The following is a 23,723-nucleotide window of genomic DNA, read 5'->3' on the forward strand; positions in this document are numbered from 1 at the left end:
CTAGACCTCCCGAAGTCCACAACCAGTTCCTTAGTCTTTGAGGTGTTGAGTTGCAGGTGGTTTGTGTGACTCCATGCGACAAAGTTCCTCACCAGACTTCTGTACTCCTCTTCCTGATCATCCCAGATACACCCCATGATGGCCGTGTCGTCTGCAAACTTCTGAATGTGGCATAATTCAGAGTTGTAGCAGAAGTCAGAGGTGTACAGGGTGAAGAGAAGAGGGGACAGCACAGTTCCCTGTGGTGCTCCTGTGCTGCTGACCACAGTGTCAGACGTGATGTCCTTCAGCCTGACGTACTGTGGTCTGTCGGTGAGGTAGTCGGAGATCCAGGCCACCAGGCAGGGGTCCACCTCCATCCTGTTCAGTTTTTCTTGAAGCATACAGGGCCGGATGGTATTAAAGGCACTGGAAAAGTCAAGAAACAGGATCCTGACCGTGCCTTTTCCCCCATCCAGGTGTGAGTGGGCTCTGTGTAGGAGGTACAGGATGGCATCCTCCACTCCGACACCCGCCTTGTATGCAAACTGTAGTGGGTCCTGGGCATGTTGTACCTGTGGTCGGAGGAGGTTGAGGAAGAGCCGCTCTAGAGTCTTCATAAGATGTGACGTCAGTGCCACCGGTCGGAAGTCATTCAGCTCATTGGGCCGGTTCTTTTTGGGGACCGGGACGATGCAGGATGTCTTCCATAGGGCGGGCACTCTCCCCAGTCGCAGTTTGTGATATTCCTAAAACCTTTCCACACAGAGGCCGAGTCATTCTCTGAGATCTGCTGCTGCATCTTCTCAGAGTGCTGATGTTTAGCAATGTCCACTTCTTTAGTGAACCTGTACTTGGCCTCTCTGTAGCAGTCCCTGTCTCCGCTTCTGAACGCCTTTCTCTTTTCCAGCCACAGCTTTTTGAGTTTAGGAGTAAACCAGAGTTTGTCATTGTTATAACTCACCCTGGTGCGTGATGGCACAATGCTGTCCTCACAGAAGTGGATATAGGAGGTAACAGTGTCCGTAAACTCGTCCAAGCTGTTAGAAGCAGCCTTCATTGTGTCCCAGTCTGTAGACTCCAAACACATGCGAAGCTCCTCCACAGCCTCGTTGCTCCACAGTTTTTTAGTCCTCACGACAGGTTTGGAGAGCTTCAGCCTCTGTCTGTACGCGGGGATTAGGTATATCAACTCATATCAAGGCAAGGCAAGGCAAGGCAAGTTTATTTGTATAGCACAATTCAACAACAAGGTGATTCAAAGTGCTTTACAGAGACATTAGAAACAAGAACAAATAAAAAGCATGATTTAAAATTGATTAAAACAAGCAAATAAACTAACTAACTAATTAACAAACAAACAAACAAACAACAGTATATAAAATCAAAACAGATAAAATCAGAACAGTAGATAAAATCAGTAGTTAAATGTAAGTTTTGAAATTTAAGCTTAAAGTGTGGATTTGGTGCTTTATTCAAATGCAGCTGAGAACAGGTGAGTCTTCAACCTGGATTTAAATAAACTGAGTGTTTCAGCTGATCTGAGGCTTTCTGGGAGTTTGTTCCAGATATAAGGAGCATAAAAGCTGAATGCAGCTTCTCCGTGTCTGGTTCTGACTCTGGGAACTGATAAAAGACCGGATCCAGATGACCTGAGGGATCTGGATGGTTCATACTGGGTCAGGAGGTCATTGATGTATTTTGGTCCTAAACCATTCAGAGCTTTATAGGCCAGCATCAGAACTTTAAAGTCTATCCTCTGACGGACAGGCAACTCATATCATACTCATATCAACATGCAGCAGACTCTCATTGTAACGTCTTCTGGAGTTCATGAGGTTAAGAATTGAGGCTGTACTCACTATGCTGTATTAACGGAATGGATTGAATGGATTTGATTGATATCGGTGCCACTGTCAGTTCAGTTTGTGGGTTTGAGTCTTTCAGTTCACTTACTCTGGTCTCTTTTTTAAAAAGAGTAGTCCTAAACAGGTTTTTCAATGTCAGCACGACTGGTTTTTTTTAAGTCTCTGTGCCTAAACACAATGTACAAACAAAAGATTTGCAGGTGACTCAGGTGTGCCAAAGCTCCCATGCTGTGAATTTACGTCATTATCTTGTAGTGCACATGAAACCAGTATTGAAAAGGATTTAATAAGCTTGGAGGCACTCAGTTGGACAATTTGGAAAATCTGTAACCAGGATAATTCTCCTGGCACTCATGTTCCACAGAGGATGAATCCCAATCCCCCCCTCTGAAGTTCATACTCCTTTAGTGAAGCTGAATTGTGCAAGTTGCATCTGGCAGATGGGAACGGTGGAGCAGCATGATGACTTTGGCATGGATCTACGATTGCTTCTTTGCTCTGTAGACCCCCCCCTGGGGCCCCTAAGAGAGGTGATATTAGAAAGAAAGTAGAGGGGTGGGTGGATGGGGCATGGAGAATGAGAACAAACAGGCGTGCATGGCAGGAATCCATTTATAGGCATATAACAGGAAAAGAAGCGTCTAAGTTGTGGTCCTGCTTCTATACATCAGTTAAAGCGGTTTCCAGTAAGTTTCTCTTCTGCTTTTTGTTTTGTGATAATGTTAGCATGCTGGCACATTAAAGATGGTAAATATATCTGCTCAGCAATCACTTTAAAAGTCCCAGTCCAGCCTAATGAGGCCTGTAGACTCGTATTTGTGTGAAACAGGTGAAGGAAACCCTCCCTCCCTTCTGAATTAATTATTCACCTTTCAGAGCTCAGCGTTCTGAATAAAAGCTTATATTTGCTTAAAGTCAAACCACATGATGTCAGCAGAACCTGCTTTGAATGCAGGTCACTGCAGCATGTGTACAGGAATGCATCCTCAGACACATGCAGGGTTTGTCTGTGTCGCTCTGTGGCTGCCTGTCTAAACTGTGTTCATCCGGTCCCCACAGAGGCATGGCTCAGATCAGGAAGCTGGCATGCGACGGCATCAGGACGAACTCCCGCGGCGAGCCACAGGTCCCGCTGGTGTCAGCCAGACAGGAGATCCTCACCAGCCTGGTGTCTGCCCTCGACTCAGTGGTACGTTCATAATCAAGGGTCATACAGCGTTATTTCCTGTTGGAGATTTTGACATGTGGGGCCAAAATGACATTTTTTTCCTAAACATTTCATGAAATCCACCTTAAAAGTGTTGCTATAGTTTTTACTTTTTCTGTTTATGTGAGCATGCATTGAATATAAGGGAGGAATAGTGTATTTTGCTTAATTCCAAGAAAATAAGGACGCAGTTCTTCTAGTAATATCAAGATTGTTAATAATTTTTGTTAACGTGTTTCAAGTAAAAGCCAGTAAATGATTCCTATATGGAGGAAGTCTTGCTCCATACTAAGAAATGCAAGCTTATGAGAAACAGCAAAGTCATTGTCTCTGCAAATTAAATAACTTCATTGGTCTAATTTAACTGTGTATATAGTTTGGGGGAGGGGGGGGGGGGGGGTCACCAGGCGTGTTGTCCACTTACAGAAGTCCTGCGTTTATTCCTGGATTCATTTTGGCTAATAAATAAACCGAAACTGAAATTTGCAGCTGCAAACCTGGACGAGCCAAATCCCCTCTGGAGAAGTTTTATGGTTATACGAGACAATAATTTAGCTATTTAGTTGCAGTACAAGAGTTATAGTTGGAGGACCAAAGGTTAGGCTTTCAAACTTAAGGAAGGTCGGTGTCAAGTATGGAGGTGGTAGAATCATGCTCTGGGGCTGTTTTGCTGCCAGTGGTAGTGGATGGAATAATGAATAATGAATGAATGAGGCAGAGTGCTTCCAAATTCTATAACCTAACCTCAAATCAACAGCCAGATGGTTAAAACTTGGACACAACTGGGTGTTCCAACAGGACAATGATCCCAAACACGCACTGAAGCTGGCTTAATATTCGGCTTTTGAAATGGGCTTCCCAAAGGCCCGACCTCAACCTTATTTCAAATTAGAAGAGTATGCTTAAAAGCCATTCATGTGCCAGGAACCTGACCCGGTCAAATATCCAGCCAGAATTATGCCAGAAGCTTACTGACTGGAACCAAAAGCATCTGGTCAAAGTACAACTTGTAAGGACGTGTGTTTGTGTAATTTGAGCCTCTACGTGTCCTTTAAACCACATGTGGATTAGAGAAAATCTAAAAAAGGAAACAACTCAGTTCTTGTTTTTGAATGTCATTAGAGATGCATGTTGTACAATTATTGTACTCTGAATAAAGAACAGTTCAAGGAAACCCTTAAAAGCCAAAAATTACAAAGATTCATGCCCAACATGGAAGTGTACGTGAAGTTCTTCACCACAACTGGAAGTCGTCACTGACATTTTCATTTTGTTTGCTTAAGCCATCAGTTTACAAAGTGTTTCGGTCCTTTGTAAACCTAAAAGCTTCCTTGTTTTGCAGTGCATGGCGATGTCTAAACTAAACGCCGAGGTGGCGTGCGTCACCGTGCACGAGGACAGCGTGATCGCCGTCGGCACAGAAAAGGGGAGAGTGTTCCTCAACTCCAGGAGGGAAATCCAAACAGACTTCTACAAGTTTTGCCGTAAGCACCGCTCTGAACATCGTTTCCCATAATTCATTCAGTCTTAGTAGAACATCGATCACTCTCATTACAGCCGCAGCTGTGAGGTCGTTACTTAAAATACGCTTGTGTCACTTGTGTCCCCGAAGAAATCTTCGTTTTGTGCTTGCACAGATGCAGATTATCTGAGCTTTAATAATCACGGCAGCTTACCTCAACATCAAATGATGTCGCCATGAAATAAATCACCAAAGCAGATGCAGAGCCACATTTCCCCCCCTTTTTATCCCAAATAACAATACATCAGCAAAGTGTCTCATCATATCTTATTTAGCAAAGCCATTTGATGAATTATGTTTACAAATTTACTGACAGTACTTTATAGCACTCCTTTTAAAAACCCACCGTGCATTTGTAGGAGGAGGAGATAAATTAATATTCCATTTTTCTATTAGAACTGAGCAAAGTAATGGAGCGGACAAACACTTTCATAACAGTTCTGACTCACACCACAGGTTGTTTACAACAGCAATTTGGCCAGTAAACGATACTTTGTTTGTTTTGTTTTTTTGCTATAATTTATCACTTCCTTTTGTGCCGATGCTACAAATAATGTTTTTTAAAAATCCAACTTTTCACTTAGCCAGCACAAGATTCATGTGACTCAAGAGACCCTAACCCACAGACATATATTATTGTCATATTTTTTGGCTGGAAGACCAATATTATCTTGGTTTTTTGTTATATTTGGTTTTTTGTGTATATTTATTGTTGATTTTGTGTCTCTTCGCGTCTCTTACTCCTTCCTTTTACTCTCATTTCCATTAGCTATGCTAGCATCCAAGGTTGTAAGTTGAATATATTTTAGAAGTTGGCATTGGTCCATTTAGCCCCCTTTGTTCACCTTACTTGAGAGGTAAGGTGAAGCAACAGATAATACACTCAGTTCGCAGTATATCCTCCCCCGTAACCATGGACAGTTTAAAAGATGGACGTAGAGTCCAGGTCTGAAAAGTCAAGCAGTGGACAGCTGCCTTTGGCTGAGCCACGTTCTGTGGAAGGTTTCTTCCTATTGAAAAGCAGTTTTTCCTTCTCACTGTCGCCCACTGCTCATATTGTATGATTGTTGGGGGTTTCTCTTTATTAATGTAGGGTCTTTACCTGACAACATAAAGCACCTCGAGGTGATTTGTGTTGTGATTTGGCACATACTGAATATTAAACTGAATATTTGAATGCTTTCATGGTCAGATCTATCCCCGTCTTGTCAAGATGGCGACTGCTAAAAACGCTACAGGCTTCGCAACAGGACATCAGAGCCCACTGGGTGATGTCACGCTAGCCCCGTCCTTCTTTTATACTGTCTATGCCCGTAACACCAGTTCATCAAGTTTAATTTTCATCAGGCATCTGTTACTGAGAACATTGGCTCAACTTTGCTTTGATTTATTTAAGACTCAAACTGAACGGCTTAATGTTCCCCGCTTTATTGGAGATTATTTTCATTCATCTAGGCACATTGTTGGAAAAACAAGTCATTCGTTTTATATGACACTATTTTTCAAAAGGTGACATAGTCATTAGTTTTAGGAACCAGACTCTCAGTCATTTGTTTTTTGTTTTGTTTTGTTTTTAACCTTCAAAGACAAATGAATGACTTTGTTGGGGTAAAGAGTTTACTTAATCCTAAATCATACTGTAGCTCATTTGGACATTTTTAAAGTCATTTCTCTTTTATTTGGGGTCAGGGGTGCCATGCCTGCAAAATCTGACTGCAGCAAATTCCCATACCAAAGACCAGGAGGGCGATCTCAGCAAACTGAGTAAGGATGCTGAACATGGGAAACCGAGAGCTCCATCAGATGCCCAGTCCAACATCTTTGTTCTGAGGAAGATGGTGGAGGAGGTCTTCACTGTGCTCTACAGTGAGTAGTCCCTTTTTTAAACCAGATTTTTTCATAAAGCAGTGCCGAAGCAATCCATGTTTGGAGCATAGGGAGCCACTTTTATATAGTTTCTTGGAAGTCAGGTAGCAAAACTCAGTGCGTCATGCGGTATGCAGGTGAGGCTGTGGGAAAGAGCAGCCTGGTCCCTGTGCCTTATGAGTGGATCCAGAAGGACCCCGGCTGCGTGGTGGCTCATGGTTTGCCTGAGGGAGTCGCCCTGAAGAAGCCCTCTGAGTATGACACCAAGACACTGATGAAGATCCTGGAGCAGAGCCATCGCATCCACTTCACCGTGAAAAGGTGAGTCTGCAAAGTGAGAGACTGTGAATGGTTGGATCGCATTCTGAAAGCAGTTGTTGCATTTCTGATAACTCCAATGTGAAGATGAACTTGTGTTAGTTGCCCTGATATGTTTTCTTGTGCAGTTTTTAATTGGAAGTGAACAGACTTTGGTGCATCCGTCGTAGATAGAGTTTTAAAAGATACAATTAATTTACGTGGAAATACTGGATGTATTTGTGTACAAACTTAGTAAATGGAGGTGCACGCATGTTGGAGTTTATAAAGAAGAATAAATATGGAGCTATAATCAGCTGCCTCACCAGTAAGTCTCCATGTCCACCGTGTCGGACTGTAGCGTGCAGTTGGTGCTCATTCTTCCAGCTCTACGTAGCGACATCAGCTTTGAATGATCCTCAAGCTGAGAGTGGCTCTACAGAGCAGAAGCACTATCATCACCAGCTCCACTCCAGTTGGTGTGGATGTCCGACCAAGGGACGAGAGACTGCTGAATATCATAAACAAGAACAGCAGCTTGACTGGCCTTCCTATAGCAATCAAACAGAATAAAAAATTAAATGGCTACAAAAAGAAACATTTAAGGCGTGTTTTAGTCGTCTACCTTTAATCTACTTGGTCAGCTGCTTCTAAAAAATGATATTTTAATGTGTTTCATTGCTTTTCATGGGTGACAAAATGTTGCACATAGCACAAATACGGCTCTAATTGTCGCTATGCTTGTGTAGGTGGATAAAGTCCAGCTGAAATATGTTCTAAATAAAGTTAAATGTACACAGATTTTTGTCATTTGGAGAGATGCATGTAAACTACAACATGTGCTTATCCAAAAACAGCTATGCTGTTTTGTCCTTAGCCTTAGATGTGGTGCAGATGTTCTGCTTTTGGTTTCAGCCACATAAATAATTAACGATAGCAGGCACATAATTGTTAGCAGTGTCTGAAATATATTAGAGACGCGCCTTTCAAGTAGACAGAATATTGAATTTGGTGGTGGTGGCTGTTCGGCCAGTCTTTAAAGACTGCTCTCAACCCAAAACTGCTCTCAAATGACTGTGCATAGTTGTGGCAGACTTGTGAGCTTTACAAGTGCAGTTTGTACATATTATTTAGAGGAGATCCACACAGTCCTGACCGCTGCAGTCGTCTTTAGCTTTGCATGTTTCTCCTGTTTGCATGTTTTTCTCATGTTTTGCCAGCTAATACTTTGTAGTGCATACTTCTGTTTTTGCTGTTTTGTCGTGGTCCACTAACAGCAGTAGTAGCGTGTTACATCCTACCAGACATCTAGTTGCATAAACTGTTCATGTTTCACTAAAACAGCTGTCAGCGCTTGCTCCCCAGTGAACAGCTTATATTGCAAATGCTGTATAGTGGGTGGGTAAACAAGTGGACTGTTTGAACACAGGCCCTGTAACTCCACAGAGGCTTAATCTGATGCCGTTTTTCCCTGAATTCACTGCTTAGCACATATTTATGTGGCATGAAAGCAATGATTTGTGCCCCTGCCCTGTTAGTGGGCGTGTTGAACTGTGTAGCCAGCTCTACAGTAATCTCCGCTGAGCTGGATACCTGTCCCCATGACAACAGTTGCTCTGTAGCACTCTGTAACAGGGTAGTATGAACTCTGAATATCAGCTAAAGTACTTGGCAAGAGTTCAGACTGAGAACAGTGCTGTATTACAATAATGAAAGTGGCTGTGTTATTAATCAAACACTGTATAATCCAAGAAATCCACTTTGAGTAATAGATCCATTAATTTAAAGGCTTAACATACACCAAAACTCTGCACAGCATTTATTGCGCCACGAGAAAGGATTTTTTAAAAACTTGGAAAGTCAAAACGGCAGAAATGATTTCACTCGTGGTTTGTGAGTGTTTGTGGAAGAAGAAGCACTGGTGCTGGAGCAGGCCAGGATCAGCAGTCACAAGACTGAGGACCACATTCTTTTTTAGCTCAGTCTCATTTATTCATTAAGACTTTATTTGATCAAGCAGCTGCAAAAAATGATTTTATTAGGACGTATTAAAATTTGCAACATGACAGTTGTTTCAGACTCTGTTCTGTGTGTAATAAAGCTAACTGTCACATGTTTGCCCAAAACAAATTGGGGAATTTCCTCTCTCTACTGCTGTATAATGAAGCTGAATATGAACATGCAGCACTGTGAGACTGTGCAGAATTTAATTGGAGTTTTGGGCCTGTTTGAAAAGCAAAGGGCTGGAGGCAGCAAGTAAAGAGACCAAATGATGTTATTAAATGCCTATTATTTAATTCTTTTTGGTATCAAGGATGTTCTAACCAATCAGGCAGCAAATCATAACATAATAGTCTCATGTTTGTAGCCCTACAAGTTATTTCCCTTTTTGATTTTGTTGTTGTCTTTGTGAACAGGCAACCGGAAGATTTGTCTCGAGAAACCAAGTCTAGCACTGATGTCAATCACAACGCTTCCACTGCGGTCATGACGCAAAGCAGCCACGGCCCAGCGAAGACGACCGCGCAAGCAGTCACGTCGTCAAGTCCCGCCACTTCCAGCAACTCTGTTCTGTCAAACTTCCTGTACGGCATGCCCATGTCCTCCAAACCCCACCCAGACGGCAAGCTGGATTTCAAACCCATGTCTCTCCTCAACCTGGGCAAGGACAGGCTGGCCAACTGGACACCTGGGTCAGAGAAGAGCACATCTGTGAAAGACAGTGCTAACACTGGTAAGCTAACATACAACATGTGTAAAGGTGGATTTCAGCAATGGAATAGGGGCGAGGTGAGTTGTTATGTCAGAGTCTCGGGGTTAATAGTATATCCAGCTAGGGGGGACGTGTTGCTGGCCGTGCCTGCTAGTTGGAAGCAGCAACTGGAGACAGTGCTGGCTTCCAACCTACTGAACACAGCTGTTTTCTGGTCTTTGCATCACTAAAGAAAGCACCTATAGGTCTTTGTTTTCTTTTATGGACATTACCTCAAACAGTGCAGATGAGGAGGGCACAGAGTAAGAAAGGAAGAGACTGTGGTTCATTTACAAAAATAAAAGATGCCACATGCAGAATAAGCACTTTTCTTGCTTCTGAAATGGTGATTTATAGCCGTGTTTTTAACAGATGTTTATGATGTTTTGTGAAAGATGTCTGTGAAGCTGATTATTCATAGTTTAACAGTTAACTGTCCCCACCGACTTCTCTACATTCGGACCTTCGGCTGGTGCTGGCACTACTAACTAGGAGTGTAACAGTCCTCCTAAACCATTCAAAGAAAATCATTTTGCTGCAGCTCTGATCACTTGATCATAATTAGATCATAAACAAAAATCAGCTGCAGTATTGTGATGCATGTCCAGTTCACTTGTTACCTGATGAGCCACAGTCAACAAGCTGATTTGACACATGTGTGCCACACATTTAAGAATGGGATGAAGGGCTTCAAATTGCTCTTTATTACACATGCAGTGTTTGTAGGGAAATGTTTAACCACATTCATTAGATTGGGCCCAACTGTTTCATGCCCTTGTGTTTTCCCCCTTCCTTCTGAATGACCGTCACTAGTTACTATAAAACACCGAAAACTTGAATTCAAGAAGAGTAAGAGCTATTATATGAATGTAGTATAAAAGTAAGATCCACAGAGCATTCGTGATGATGATCCTAATGTTAACAATACACAGTAAAAGCTCTAGGTAAGTATTTTCTCCTGTGCCTCAGGTCTGAATAGAAGAGTTAGATCTGCAGTTAAAGACCATTGCCGTTTGGTATTTCACTCAAGCACTACTTTTCCTTGTTATACTCGCATCTTAGAGGAATCATTTCATTCATAGCCCTCGGTATTCAGTATGTTCACTTAGGTTTGAAATGTCAGTAGTTTTCTCATAAATGTAGACAAATATTACAAAACACAGTTTAGGTTTTACTCTCAGTCATGTTAGTCATGTGTGCAGGCAACATGTACACCCAAAAATTAAGACAGGTTCAAATATTGGTGACCTTGACTTCAAGGTCAAGGTCAGGTTTTCTGAGACTAATTTGAGAAAGATCTCACCATAAGTGTATCTATTAGGAGGCTGAGGGGTATCACTGGTTATGTGCATCTTGGCAGTGAATATAAGCATGACAAGTTAACATTTCTGCCTGAAATGTGTTTATTTTTGCATTTTTAGATGAGACCACAAGGCTACCTGGTGAGCAGGGTCAGAGCCCTACTGGCATCCACATCTCAAAGAGGCTACTCTTCTCCATCGTGCATGAAAAATCAGGTACGTTTGAATTACCGAGACGATATAGGCATTTGGCTTCATTTTAAATGGCTGTGGTAATTGCTAGTGCTGATGGGTTTGAGATTTCTTCATTGATGCTATTTTGTACTTGACAGCTAAACAGAAGGATTTAAAGCTCATGTGAAATATTTCAGCTATACACATAGTCACAATATTACCCTTATATTTCCTCTCATTAAGGCTTCAAATTTGGATAAAAGGCTGTCACTGCGCTTCCCTCATATTATATCACAACTAGTTCTTAGCATCAAAGCTCCTTTTTTTGTGGCTGCAGCGTAATAGCAGTAATGGGTTTTACAGATTCATTGGATGAGTTGATTAAAGAGCTTTTTCTTCCATTTTCCAGTTTCCTAACTTACTCTTAGCGATTATATAAATACATATAGACATGAGAACTGTACATTGTCCAGCACTGAACTGAAGATGTTTTTGAGGTCGTTAGGAAACCATGACGACGCCGTAGTTTATCAAACGGTGATCACAGATGTGTCATTTTCAGGCTTAAAGCTCAACTCAGATTTTATTTTATTAATAACGAGGTTCAAAGTCCTCTTAAAATTATTCCTGTTACACTATATGTCATGACAGGTTTGGATTTTACTTAAATCTACAACCATAGAGGAGACTTTGCATGCTGTTATTATTGTTCCTGCCGGGATTTGGAGGCTGATATGTACAGTAGCCAAGCACTGTTTACTGAACTGAGGCTGACCTGTGCGAAAACTTAAACAAGAAGGGCTAAGCTATTGAGAATAATCCTTTAAGAAGATTGCACTGATTTACCAAGTTGTTGCTGAGTAAATGGAAAAGATTAATTTCAGATCCTTAGCACTACAGTCAGATAAAACACTTTGAGAGGCTAAAGCTGCAGTAAACTTTGATGTAAGGACCGCATTTCCTTCTCTCTGTTTTCGTACAGAAAAATGGGACGCGTTCATTCGGGAAACAGAAGACATCAACACGCTGAGAGAGTGCGTTCAGATCTTGTTCAACAGCAGATACGGTGAGGAGGTCCTCTTACTACACAAATGGCTAAAAAAACAGCTCAACGTGAAGACGTGTGCAGCAATGATGCATTAAAAGCATGTAAGGATGCTCGCAAGCAAACCAGCTGCAGGATCCTCGTGCTGTCTTTAATAGAGAAAAGCTACCAAATGCAAAAGTTCACCATTTGGAATCAAGTCAAGAACTTTTTATCTGCGTGACTTGAGATGATGGATCAGCGTTGCCTGCCCTAGACAGACACACACACACACACACACACACACACACACACACACACCACACACACACACACACACACACACACACACACACACACACACAGAGATTTATTTGACAGAGAGCAGAGATACGAAGATGAACTTGTGTGTATTTGCATGGTTCATCAAGGCAGTTTAAGAATTAGTCATGTCACCTCCAGTCCAATGATCCGTGTTTCTGGATGCAAATTTCCCACCCTTATGGGATTTTTCATCAGTTTGCTCTCAAATGTACGGATTTGTGTCCATGTACACAAAAGGGTTGATTGATACTTTTTCTCTGCAGTTTTTTAATTTATCAGTGAGAGGATAATTATCATTGTCTCAATACAAGGAAGGATAATTATAGTTTAAATATAAGGACTCACAAATATCAGCAGATTCCTGGAAATTTCTGAAATTATTGGAATGGACGTGTGAGAATATACAAAGAAGTGGAAACACTGTAGGGAAAAAATGACCACAACAAAGAGAGGTCCATCACCATAACCCCACTGGAGGCTGCTAGTGCTAATGAGTTAACTATATTTTGTAGATTTAAAATGTAAGAATTTTCTCTGTTTTCTACCTCCAGCTGAGGCATTGGGTCTAGATCACATGGTGCCTGTCCCCTACCGCAAAATAGCCTGCGATCCAGGGGCCGTGGAGATCATCGGCATCCCCGACCAGATCCCCTTCAAGAGACCGTGCACATACGGAGTCCCCAAGCTCAAACGCATCCTGGATGAGCGCCACGGAATCCGCTTTATAGTCAAACGGTAACAAATGCTTTAAGACAAGAACTGGTGAAAGTGCATGACATCATTTCTTGTACTCTCACTGTCAGAGTGTTGTAGTTAGAACAAAGAAGCACCTGGATGCATATTTTTTACAAATGTCTAATTTACTCACTGACCAGAGATCCATCCAGATTTACCCACTTGATGCTTAATTATCACCAAACTGCAGAACGGCGTCCCTACAGAAACTTTAATTTGGGAAAGATTTTTTTAAGAAGCAGCTACCAGCCACGCCAGCCTATACCATCTGTTTGTTAAATGTCTGTTTCCTTCAGCACACTACGTCCCGCTGAGTGGTAAACCATTTCCATTCATGTCCCAAATGACTTTCCCTTGCCAGCGCATTGCGCTAATGGCTGCTCTTCCATCCATTTGTTTGAGCTAATTTAAATGAGCCACCATGCCTTGTTTGAGATAACACATCTTTTAACGAATCCTGCAGGCAGCTCATTAGCCTTAATACAATTAGGAAAGATTGAAAATGTCATTAATTCAGATCAAATCACATTCCCATTGTCTGTGAGAGATGTTCCAGATGCAGGCAGCGATGTGCTTTTTTGGCATCTTCTCTGTTGTCAGTCTATGATCATTTTTATACAAACAGTAACTGTAACTGAAGTGTTGTGCTCATTTAGTTCTGCAGCCATGCTATTAATTATTCTCAGGTGATGTCCCGTGTAATAACCACCCGAGTTTCACTCGTCGCACGCTTCACTTTGTGAAAAGATGCTGAAAATATAAGAAATGTAAAATCCCGTCAGTTTTAGGTTAACAGGCTCACTAAACTGCTGACATTACTGAGAATAAGGTAGTCGTTATTAACTATTATTAAGTCTTTTTTTAAATACAAATAGTAGTCATACACACTTTCATATGGTCTATATCAGCGGTCCCCAACCTTTTTTTGCACCACGGACCAGTTTAATGTCAGACAATATTTTCACGGACCGGCCTTTGAGGTGTCGCAGATAAATACAACAAAATAAAATGATACGACCAAGAGAAAAGCTGTGGTATTTTGTAAATATAATAATAAACAGAAAGTCACTGTGTAATTGTGTAACTTCGTTAGCAGTGTCCTCCTGAAGTGCGTCAACAACATTGAGAGTAACATCCTCCTCTCTGCTCCTTAATGCTCTCTGGTCGCTATGGTAACGCGTAAATATTTCTTTCAAAGTAAGACACACAACTACAACACGGGAAAAGACCCTGAAAACCATACATTTCACACCCGAGCCTCAACTCTCGCGGCCCGGTACCAAACAACTCACGGACCGCCCCGGGGGTTGGGGACCGCTGGTCTATATGGTCATCAAGGCAGCTCTGTGTTTTTCTTCAAAGTGGACAGCCAATCAGAAAAAAGTTGGCTTAAAAAAGGTTATTTACAGAATTAGAGGCAGTAGATGAGCCTTCTCTCATCTCATCAAGTGTCTTCCTCGTGTTGAAAATGAAAATCGTAACACTGTGGTGAAGACCAAACTGTCTTCACTGCTAATGGGTTGGACTGAAGACGCGCGTCGTCTCGTTAGTGCTCCTTTTTTATTGTAGCATCAACTTCAGAATTTAAACCTGCCTCACACTTTATTAAATAATGTCTATAAATTCCCTTCAGCCTCAGTTTAACATGAACACCCTTAGATAGATTCATAGTTAAAAGAGCAGGCAACCATTCTGCCAGCCGTCAGACTTGATAATATTCACATAGACAAAAAGTGATCTGGGCTTCACTAAAACCACAAATTCTCTCACTAAAAATACTATAAAAAAGCTAAAAGTGCTATAATTAATAAATAGAGCTAAATTTAAAAAATGAATAAATAAATGATACGTATGTGCACAATTTGCTTTAGCTTATTCAGATTATTAATATCAGCTGGGACAAAGTTGTCTCTGTCCTGTGAGACCACTAACGTCCACCCAGAGTAAAGAAGCTCCGAATCCCCACATAAGGAGTGGGAGTCATTATTGAAATGGAGCCGGTCGTCCACCTGTCTGGTATACAGATACTTAAGGTTAAGCTGCGATTTACCGATCAGCTTCCCTGACCTGTTTCAGTTTGGATCAGTTTGTTCCGATCCTTCAAAGATGGGTTACCGTACTATGACGCAAAGGAATAGATCTGACTCAAGAAAAGATCTAAAAAATAAATGGATAGTGTCTCAATGGTCTTATCAGTGTAACAGGAGTACAGTTTCCATAAACAGAACAAATGTTGATGAGCCTTTTTTCTCTGCTTCACAGTTTGTACCAAAATTCAGTCTTGAATCAATAAAAGCCCCAAAATACAAAAGACTGCATATAGTCCACAGTTTGACCCTTATTGTTTGTGGCGTCAGGTGTGCTGGAATTTCTCCTCAAATCCACAATCACTTCTTCTGTTATGTTGAGCTGAAGGTAAGACTGTGCTCAACACCAGGTCCATGGGCGGTTTCCTTGCCAACGATGTCACACAAATACAAATACCATGATATGATGAAAAATACTCATAAATGTCTTTCTGGTGTCTAAGCTGTAATATTTTGCCCTATTAAGACCTTAGAACAACAGTGTAGTTTCTTAAGTTTGTAAGTAAATAAGACCTAAGATTATGATCACGCAGGAGAAGAACGCTTCACTGGCAGGCAGAGAGTGGCAGTATGTGCCAGAAGGAAGGGGAAGCAATCCAGGAGTATATCACAGTTAATCCACAGTTAATTTTAGTCAGAGGAATTCGGGGCTCACAAAAGGAACGACTCAGTTATGTTTGATTATGTTTGACTGATTGTTTAAAGAGCAGCTAATGTGCTAAAGCAGCCGTTAACAATGTTCCACTTCTGCAGTTTTTTGCAACTTGAGTTTTGTCCTGAGAGCTGAGGTGGTCTTTAAACAGACTCGCTCACAGCCTGTGTTTCTTTCTCTCTTCCAGAATGTTTGATGAGAGGATCTTTACCGGTAAGAATGTGATTGATTCTGTTTGTTTCTTTCCCCTTTCTTAGAAGAATAGAAGTTGGGGTCATGTCTCTAAAAATACTTAAAACAACAAGAACCTAAACATCGAATGTGCTTGTACTTTACTAGTGTATTTACCTGCTGCATCTTACTTTAAATGTAGTGTAACCCTCATAAGAATAGGATGTACTCACTGCCTTAGGCCCCTGTTATACTGGCCTTGCAGTGTGCACCGTCACATCTGCTGTCGCTGTAACCTGGTGCCACTGTGTGGAAGACATGAGTGTCACTTTTTACCACCGTTTTAATAATTTATCTGTACAGAAGCTCAGAGATTCACAGATTATACAGCGGGAGATGCTACAACAGCTTGAAAAGATGACGCTTTGTGGAAAAATCTCTGAAATTTCTTTGCCCCTGGGTTTGACTTGCGCTCCTCCTACACCAGCGCTGATGCCGAAGTTTTGTCTGAGTGGCGACGCCTCATCATTCAGGAGAATACTGCAGTGGGTAGCTGTGCCGTAAAGGCCGGCAGAAATGGATGTGTGCATGATGATGTAATCGGTGGTGCATGAAGCGGCCAGTGAGGCGGGTGTAATGACCCCATCAGTTGTAGCCATAGATAGCTTCTGTGCTTAAAACCCACAATATTTTTAATGGCCAGCAGGGGGGGCAGTACCTGTCATTGCACAGAGCAAATGGCCCTCAAGTGATGATCCTGATGAGATTTTGGGTCGTACTGAATAAACATTAAGTCCAAATTAGTAAATGTTGGCCTGTGTATCAGAAAGAGGGAGAATCCTGTATATGCTCACTAGCTATCACAAGCCAATGACCATCACATCCCATTTCAAAATGTCAAGATGGTGAAAAAAGCTGATCTCGAGTCCTCATAACAAGATGTTGCCGAATATCAAAATCCATTTTTAATACTGTCTGACGAATGCATTAAAACAGCAACCCCACTGTGTGAGCTCATAGGTATTATTTAGATTGGTCCACGACTGGGCTACTGTGATACCACATTATCACTTAGCAGTTAGCAGTGCATGCAGGTTGTGACAGTCTGCAACTGCTTAAAAACCTAGAAAATGAAAAAACACCCAATTATTTAACATATTTTATTTTTTAAATATCACGGTTCCCTTTAGTACGCAGTTAGCTTGACTCTCATGCTTGCAGCTGGTGACTTTTAAGCACCGATGACTAAAAGTGAGAGAAAATTTGGTTCGTTTTCATTTTCATTAAACATGAATATTCTCCATCTTCTCAAAGGAGAACTTTTGGCATAAAGTAATTGTTTTTGGTAGCTTTCCATATGTGCTTTGTGAGTGACCTTAGCTGTAAAATATTTGTCAAGACCCTTAAACTTTATCACAGTAACCAAAGAGCGCTCCGCCATGAGTTTATTTATATATTTACACCACACAGATGTTCTTCGCTAATGGCGTGCGGTGTTTGTTTATCTTCTGCGTCTTGTTTGTTCAAGCTGCTGGCAAGATTGCAAGGGAGGAGGGCAAGCACGACCTGGGCTCTACGCCCGAAGACAGCTTCCCTGACAATCTGAGCATCCCGCCCACCACAGCCGAGCTGGTCAGCAATCCTCACAGCAGCAGGTCAGAACGTGGCCCACACACACACTCACACAAACATGGCATTACCCTGCAGACGTTGTTTATAGTGCTGGAATTTGAGCTTAATGGCATGCAGCCAAATTGTGCCTCTGCATTCAGTGGTATTACTCATAATAATTAAACCGCTGTTTACGGATTTTAGTTACATTTACATTACCATGATGGGACTTTGTTTCCTAAACGGGCCTTGTTACATGATTAATGTTCGATTCACTTTGCTTTATTTTTATTTCTTTCTCTGCGTCCTGTCTGTCGAGTACATTAGCAGAACTGGACATTTCTACTTCAACTTGCCGCCTCTGACTCGACTTCCTAGAACGACAGGAGGCCAAGCTGGAGGTTGCAGACTTGGAGATGCTAAGATTTTTGTTGGGAGTCACCAGGATGGACAATAAGTACAGCAAAGGGACGGCTCAGGCTGAGCGGTTGGAGACAAAGGCTAGGACAGTTTGGACGTTGAGGATGAGGAGGGATAGTGGATATATTGGTCAAAGGATGCTGAGTATGGAGGTGCCAGGGCAGAGGAAAAGAGGACCACAGAGAAAATTCATGCCTGCAGTGAAAGAGGACGTGCAGAGGGTTGTTGGTTGACGCTGGGGGTGGAGGGTAGGATGGAAGCAGATGATCTGCAGCCGATCTGATATGGTGTCGGTGCTGTTCTTACATCATCAGAATAATGTATTCAGCCAAGAAGTTAGCTAATTCTTTTAAAGACTATCCCTCACAAGCCAACCCAGGTTACCTAAATTCAGCTAACAGCAAGGCTAACTTGATAATATATTTGTAATATTGTATATATTAACTAAGAAAAGAGTTAAGAAAAGATTATTATGATGATGATGATGATGATGAAGGAACACTATATTTACCTTCTAATTGATATACTGGACAATCGAGCCGTTATTAAAAATAATGGTTATCCATTAGCCATTTTTACACATGAAATAATGAAGAAGTTTGAAAGAAGAAGTAAAAAAGAAAGAACCACGTAATATTTATTGTTCCATGAAGCAATCAATAATTAAAGCAAGTGATGATTTATGATTTTATTCTCTCCCGCTGGTATAAACATGCTACGTGTTCCTTGTACTAATATGGTGCCTGTTCTCACACTCGCTTTATACCTGGTGCAAAGAAACAATTTGAGGCAAGCATCTAGGCCAAGGACACTTTGATGTGTGCTTTTGAGCAGCTGGGATTGAACCAGTGACCCTGGATGACAAGCTCTGACTCCTGAGTCTAAATCCCTTCATGCTAGAAGTGAGAAATGCTTCCCCGGTGTCTCCCTCTGTTCGTGCAGCTCAGCGGTTCTGTCTGTCGGTGCCACCGCACAATAGGCGATAAACACTATAGTGGGCGGATGGCACTGCATGAATCAATGTTAACGTGTATGGAATCTCTGCCATTGGGGTTGTGACTGTGGTGCTAACAAGTGTGGAAACCCTGCATAGCCAGTGTTTAAAGATCCCCGGTGTTGGGCTCAGAAGTCATTTAATTTCCCTTTAAAGGAGACAGATGATTTAAAATACGCCACAAAAAAGGATTTTTAATGATTGTGTTTTGCAGATATTTGCAAATCACCCTTTTTCTATTTGATTTTACCTCACAGATCAACCAGTGCTTGTGTGAGTCCCTTGGCTGAGTGCGAAGCAGGTACGTGCTAATAAATGAAGTTCAGCATAATAAAAACGCTCTGTGATATTCGGCTGTGTGAAGTTACAAATGATTTGAGCCCCGAGTATTGAACAAAGGTTTCCCCCGTCCCCCGGAGTCGCTTTCATATCGCGTTTTGCAGTCTGATCCCTTCCAACACGTTCTATCGTCTGCTTAAATCTGTTTTTACACGACCATAAAACACAGTGCTGACGGGAACTCGTGCAGAATGAACTGTTCAATCCCCGCAGGTCCTTCAGGAGATTGCATTCCTTTGAGGAGGATTAAAACAGAGCCTCCAGACGGGGAAATCATTCAAGTTACGGTGCCAGGTAAGCGAGCGCACGCTTGGCTGCCATTAAGTTTGAGATTCGTTTCTTTTTTTCACTCGTAGAAAAATACAATTGGAGCAGACGCGGGTTTTCTTGCATTGTCATTGAGATAGAAGTCACAGAGACACAGAAACCTGGAGACTGTTTTCATCGTTGGTGCTGTCCCTGTGTGTGATTCCCCTTCTTTCACTCCTTTGTTCGCCTGACAGTTTTGCATTTGCCAGTTTTGATTAGTCGGTTCCTGTGGGTGAGCGCTTTCTGTCAGTAGCCAAATCTGATACCCAAATTTGTTTGGATAAATTCAAATGCAGCCAAAGTGAGGAATCACAATTAGAAAAGGGGGATTCCCCGATTAGCCGGAGCCAACCTTGGATCATAAAAATGAAGAGAAAGCCTTGGCTGCTATTGCATTTACTCATCTTATTCGATTTTAAAGTTTTAAAAAAAGAAAGAAAACAATTTTTGCTTGAGTCTCTCAGTGAAAGGCTCGTTCATTGAGAGTCAAAGCTCTGCTGTTTTGAGCAAAATCAGACATTTAAAATAAAAACTTAAAAAGAATAAAGCTTCATTCATGTTTGTAGTTCCAGATTCATTATATATTCTTCATTTTTCTTTTTTATTTAATTCCTCACAGTGTAGTGAGTTACACTTTTGCTTAGTAAGTGAAAGATCCCCAGTAATCCTCCTTTCTATCTCACCATGCGCACCAATGCCTCCCAATAATTGTTGTGTGGACAAATGAGACACATTTTAAGACGTAGTTTCATTATTGTGAAAAACGTTTTAAAAAAATAAAAATAAAGGATCAATCTATTAAATCCAGCTTGTTTGCAATGTTTTAAAGGGGAACTTTGTTGGGTGTGTGAAGAGTTTGAAAGCACTAGCTGAGGTTCATGCTTCCATGGAAGCCTTCAAACATATTTTGGTTTTGCAAGATTAAAGACTTTGAGGGTGGAGGATAAGTGATTGGTTCTGTCAGTTCAACTTCCCCTGCCCAGTTAAAAAGCATGAAGTTCCTGCCCTAAATTCTCAACTGTTTAAATGAATGCACTGAAAAACAAGGCTGGGTGATTTCAAGCTAACATCAGTAACAGGAAGCGCTGAGATAACAGCAGAAATGCAGCAGCAGTGCAAGAAGTGTTGCAGCTCCACTGTGTCCTGCTGCTCTCTTGTCTCCGTTGCACCACAAACTGAAAACCTGGTGTGAATACTGTTTGTTTCTCCAGATGCCGGCACGAGTGGGGAGGAGCCCAGCGAGTCTGTGGCCGAGCCCGTCGCCGCCGCACCGTGTCCAGCCACAGCCTCGCCCTCTGCTCCATCTGCCTCGTCTGCCCCGCCCCCCGCTCCTTCGGCTCCCCACCACTCAATGGAAAACCACGCAGGTAACCTCTTCCCCGTCAGCCCACACCTCCATTGTCGCCTCCCTCCTCACACTGTGGCTCCTGGAATGCCAGCTCCTACCAAGGCCTCCACATACTGTTTTGTAGGGAGCTAATTAAGCCACAGCACGTATGAAACCACTTTTCTCACGTTCTTTATCTTCCACTCTTCCACTTCCTTATGACCAAACCTCCCCAATCACTACTAGCCACTCCCACAACCTTAAATATACCTTCTCTCCCCAACTCTGACCTACTGTAGCTTGTTTCTTCCTCCAGCCTCACAACGACGATCTGTGAAATGCACCCTGCATCGACTGCAGCTTGTCAACATACTCTTTAGCTTTAAAATCTGGGCATGCGCATAACTGTCAGTGTGTTTTACATGCACCAACTGCTCGAGCGTGGTCGGACTCCAACCGAAGTGTGTGTTTTTTGTTTTGCCTTTTTAAATATTTGTTTTTTAAATGTTTGTTTGTTGTGAAAGAGTAGACATCAGACCATCCTAAGGCCGCGTATGGCACATAACTCAGGACGCCTTACAGCACTGACTCCTAATGCTACAGCTAGTTCATTTTCATAGACCTTTTTCTAGACTAAAGGTTCTCTTTAATCATCTTGGTAGGCTGTGCTTGATTTCAATTTGTGTCACTGCAGCCAGAGCTGACGCTGGGTGGCGTAACAAGTAGCTGCTTTGTACCAAATATCCTCAAAAACAGACTGGGGCTTCTGTTTCACCTTAATTCAGAAGGTAGGCGGTTTTTGAAGTGCTCCCACTTCACCTACGAAGCACCGGCTGCACGGAAACATCGCCTCATAGGTGTGTGCTGTCTTACAACACTTCAGCCGGTTGTTAATTGTGTGCCCTTTGCCCTTAAGAGTCCAAACTGAAACGTTTCAGTGATTAGCAGGATGCATGGTGCATATTTGCAGATTTTGAGTAATTTTATCCACTAGTCCAGTTTTAGAGAGACCAGACTTTTCCTCAAAGGTCCTGTTGAGACTCCTAAATCCTCCTCCCCGTATAGAACTCGTTCTCTCCCTTAAACCTTAGGTTAATAGAGTAAGGTCACCAAGAACATCTGAGTAGACGCCACTCTCTTTATCAACTGCACCCGCCTCATTTACCAGGTGCTTCTATAATGTGCCGGGGTCATTCAGATTGCAGACAAATGCATGCAGATGTATGTCTGAGGTTTCTGACTGCCCCGCTGTGATGGAGGTGAAGGACATTTAATTGTGCAGCTGGCAGCATTTAAAGATTAGACTGAGAAATAAAAAAAAACGGCAGCATTTCTTTGCTTTCAACAGTTTTCTCTGTTTCTGGGCAATCCACTTCACTTTCACCAGTTTTCATTCAAGCTTTTCATTCAATCTCGTTAAAAGTGCAAGATTTCAAAATAAGATTTCCAATCCCCTGTGATCAAATTCCATTCACACATTCTGTAGTAGGATGGAAGCAGAAATCTCTGCCTCTACATTTTCTTGAATGGACACTTTAAAGTTTAGGACTCTATTCTTTCTCTGGAAAATTCCTGCACTATCAATTACATTGTCCAAATGTCAAGTGCAACTTTCTTATATATAAATTAACATATAAATGAGGCCCTTTTTTGAACATCTGAAGGAGGTGCTGCTACAATGCTACAGAGAGTCTGCTCAGAGTGATCTTGGCATTAAGCATTTTGTTTTCGTTTATTGATTTCATTGTGCTTTGTTTAAGTTTTCTTTTCTTTCACAAATGACCTCTAAAGGAAAGACAATGAAGGTAAGTGCACTCAGTCACATTTAATATTATTTGCACCTCAGTCATTTGTCAAAGTATTTGAATGATGGCAATTTGCATTAATTTTCAAGGTAAAATAGGTCTGATCAAGACAATAATCCCTTTTGCATGAATGACATATTCGTATTGCACATATGAGAATACCCAGTTCACTTTCCTGTAGATACAAATCACATCCTTTTTTAAAAAGTCCTGTTTGCCCTTAAGTATAGTGAAAGGTTTGACTTGATGATCTTCACAAAACTGCAGTTCCACTCTCAAGTATTCCTGTGTCATAATAATTGTCCATTGGCTTCTTCAGCACAGATGACATACAGTATCTTTCTTTTGACAGTGTTTTTTAAATTTTACATTATTGTTCCCACTTTTACCTCAACAGGCTGGATTTTGATGCATTTTGAATTTTTTATGTTGTGTTGGGCAAAGGGAGCTCTGTTGTGAGTCTGTTGTGGTTGCATCATATTCCTTTTACAGCTTACACAGATCCTCCGTCATGTTATGATGGATTAGCTACACAAGCTAGATGTAGCTTTCAAATAGTATTGCTTTAAGTTGTCTTAGAACACGCTCAAAGTGGGGCGGCTGTAGCTCAGGTGGCAGAGCAGGTCAGCCACTAATCAGAAGGTCGGTGGTTCGATCCCAGGCTGCCTCCTGGCTGCATGCCAAATATCCTTGGGCAAGATACTAACCCCATGTTTGCCTACTGGTGGTGGTCAGAGGGCCCGGTGGCGCCAGTGTCCGGCAGCCTCGCCTCTGTCGGTGGCTACAATGTAGCTTGCCATCGCCAGTGTGTGAATGTGTGTGTGAATGGGTGAATGACTGAATGTAGTGTGAAGCGCTTTGGGGTCCTTATGGACTAGAAAAGCGCTATACAAATACAGGCCATTTACCATTTACCAAAGTAATGAGAGAAACATGGCTGTTACCAAGTGATGAAAACT

At 41.9% G+C, this 23,723-nt stretch overlaps 1 protein-coding gene across 2 annotated transcripts in view; it reads left to right on the plus strand.

The window, feature by feature from the left end:
* LOC113017472 (general transcription factor II-I repeat domain-containing protein 1-like) overlaps positions 1-23,723 on the plus strand; it is a 39,552-nt gene that overhangs the window by 9,896 nt on the left and 5,933 nt on the right. For both annotated transcript variants that reach the window (XM_026160622.1, XM_026160621.1), the window contains exons 2-14: positions 2,907-3,036; positions 4,397-4,538; positions 6,266-6,442; positions 6,580-6,763; positions 9,157-9,473; positions 10,913-11,008; positions 11,949-12,032; positions 12,866-13,049; positions 15,976-16,001; positions 17,488-17,614; positions 19,242-19,285; positions 19,537-19,617; positions 20,844-20,999. In XM_026160622.1, the coding sequence (XP_026016407.1) occupies positions 2,911-3,036; positions 4,397-4,538; positions 6,266-6,442; positions 6,580-6,763; positions 9,157-9,473; positions 10,913-11,008; positions 11,949-12,032; positions 12,866-13,049; positions 15,976-16,001; positions 17,488-17,614; positions 19,242-19,285; positions 19,537-19,617; positions 20,844-20,999 (1,744 nt within the window). In that variant the 5' untranslated portion in view covers positions 2,907-2,910. The remainder of the gene's footprint in view (positions 1-2,906; positions 3,037-4,396; positions 4,539-6,265; positions 6,443-6,579; positions 6,764-9,156; positions 9,474-10,912; positions 11,009-11,948; positions 12,033-12,865; positions 13,050-15,975; positions 16,002-17,487; positions 17,615-19,241; positions 19,286-19,536; positions 19,618-20,843; positions 21,000-23,723) is intronic.

The sequence above is a fragment of the Astatotilapia calliptera genome, unplaced genomic scaffold, assembly GCF_900246225.1.
Source record: "Astatotilapia calliptera unplaced genomic scaffold, fAstCal1.2 U_scaffold_130, whole genome shotgun sequence".
NCBI classification, from domain to species: Eukaryota; Metazoa; Chordata; class Actinopteri; order Cichliformes; family Cichlidae; genus Astatotilapia; species Astatotilapia calliptera.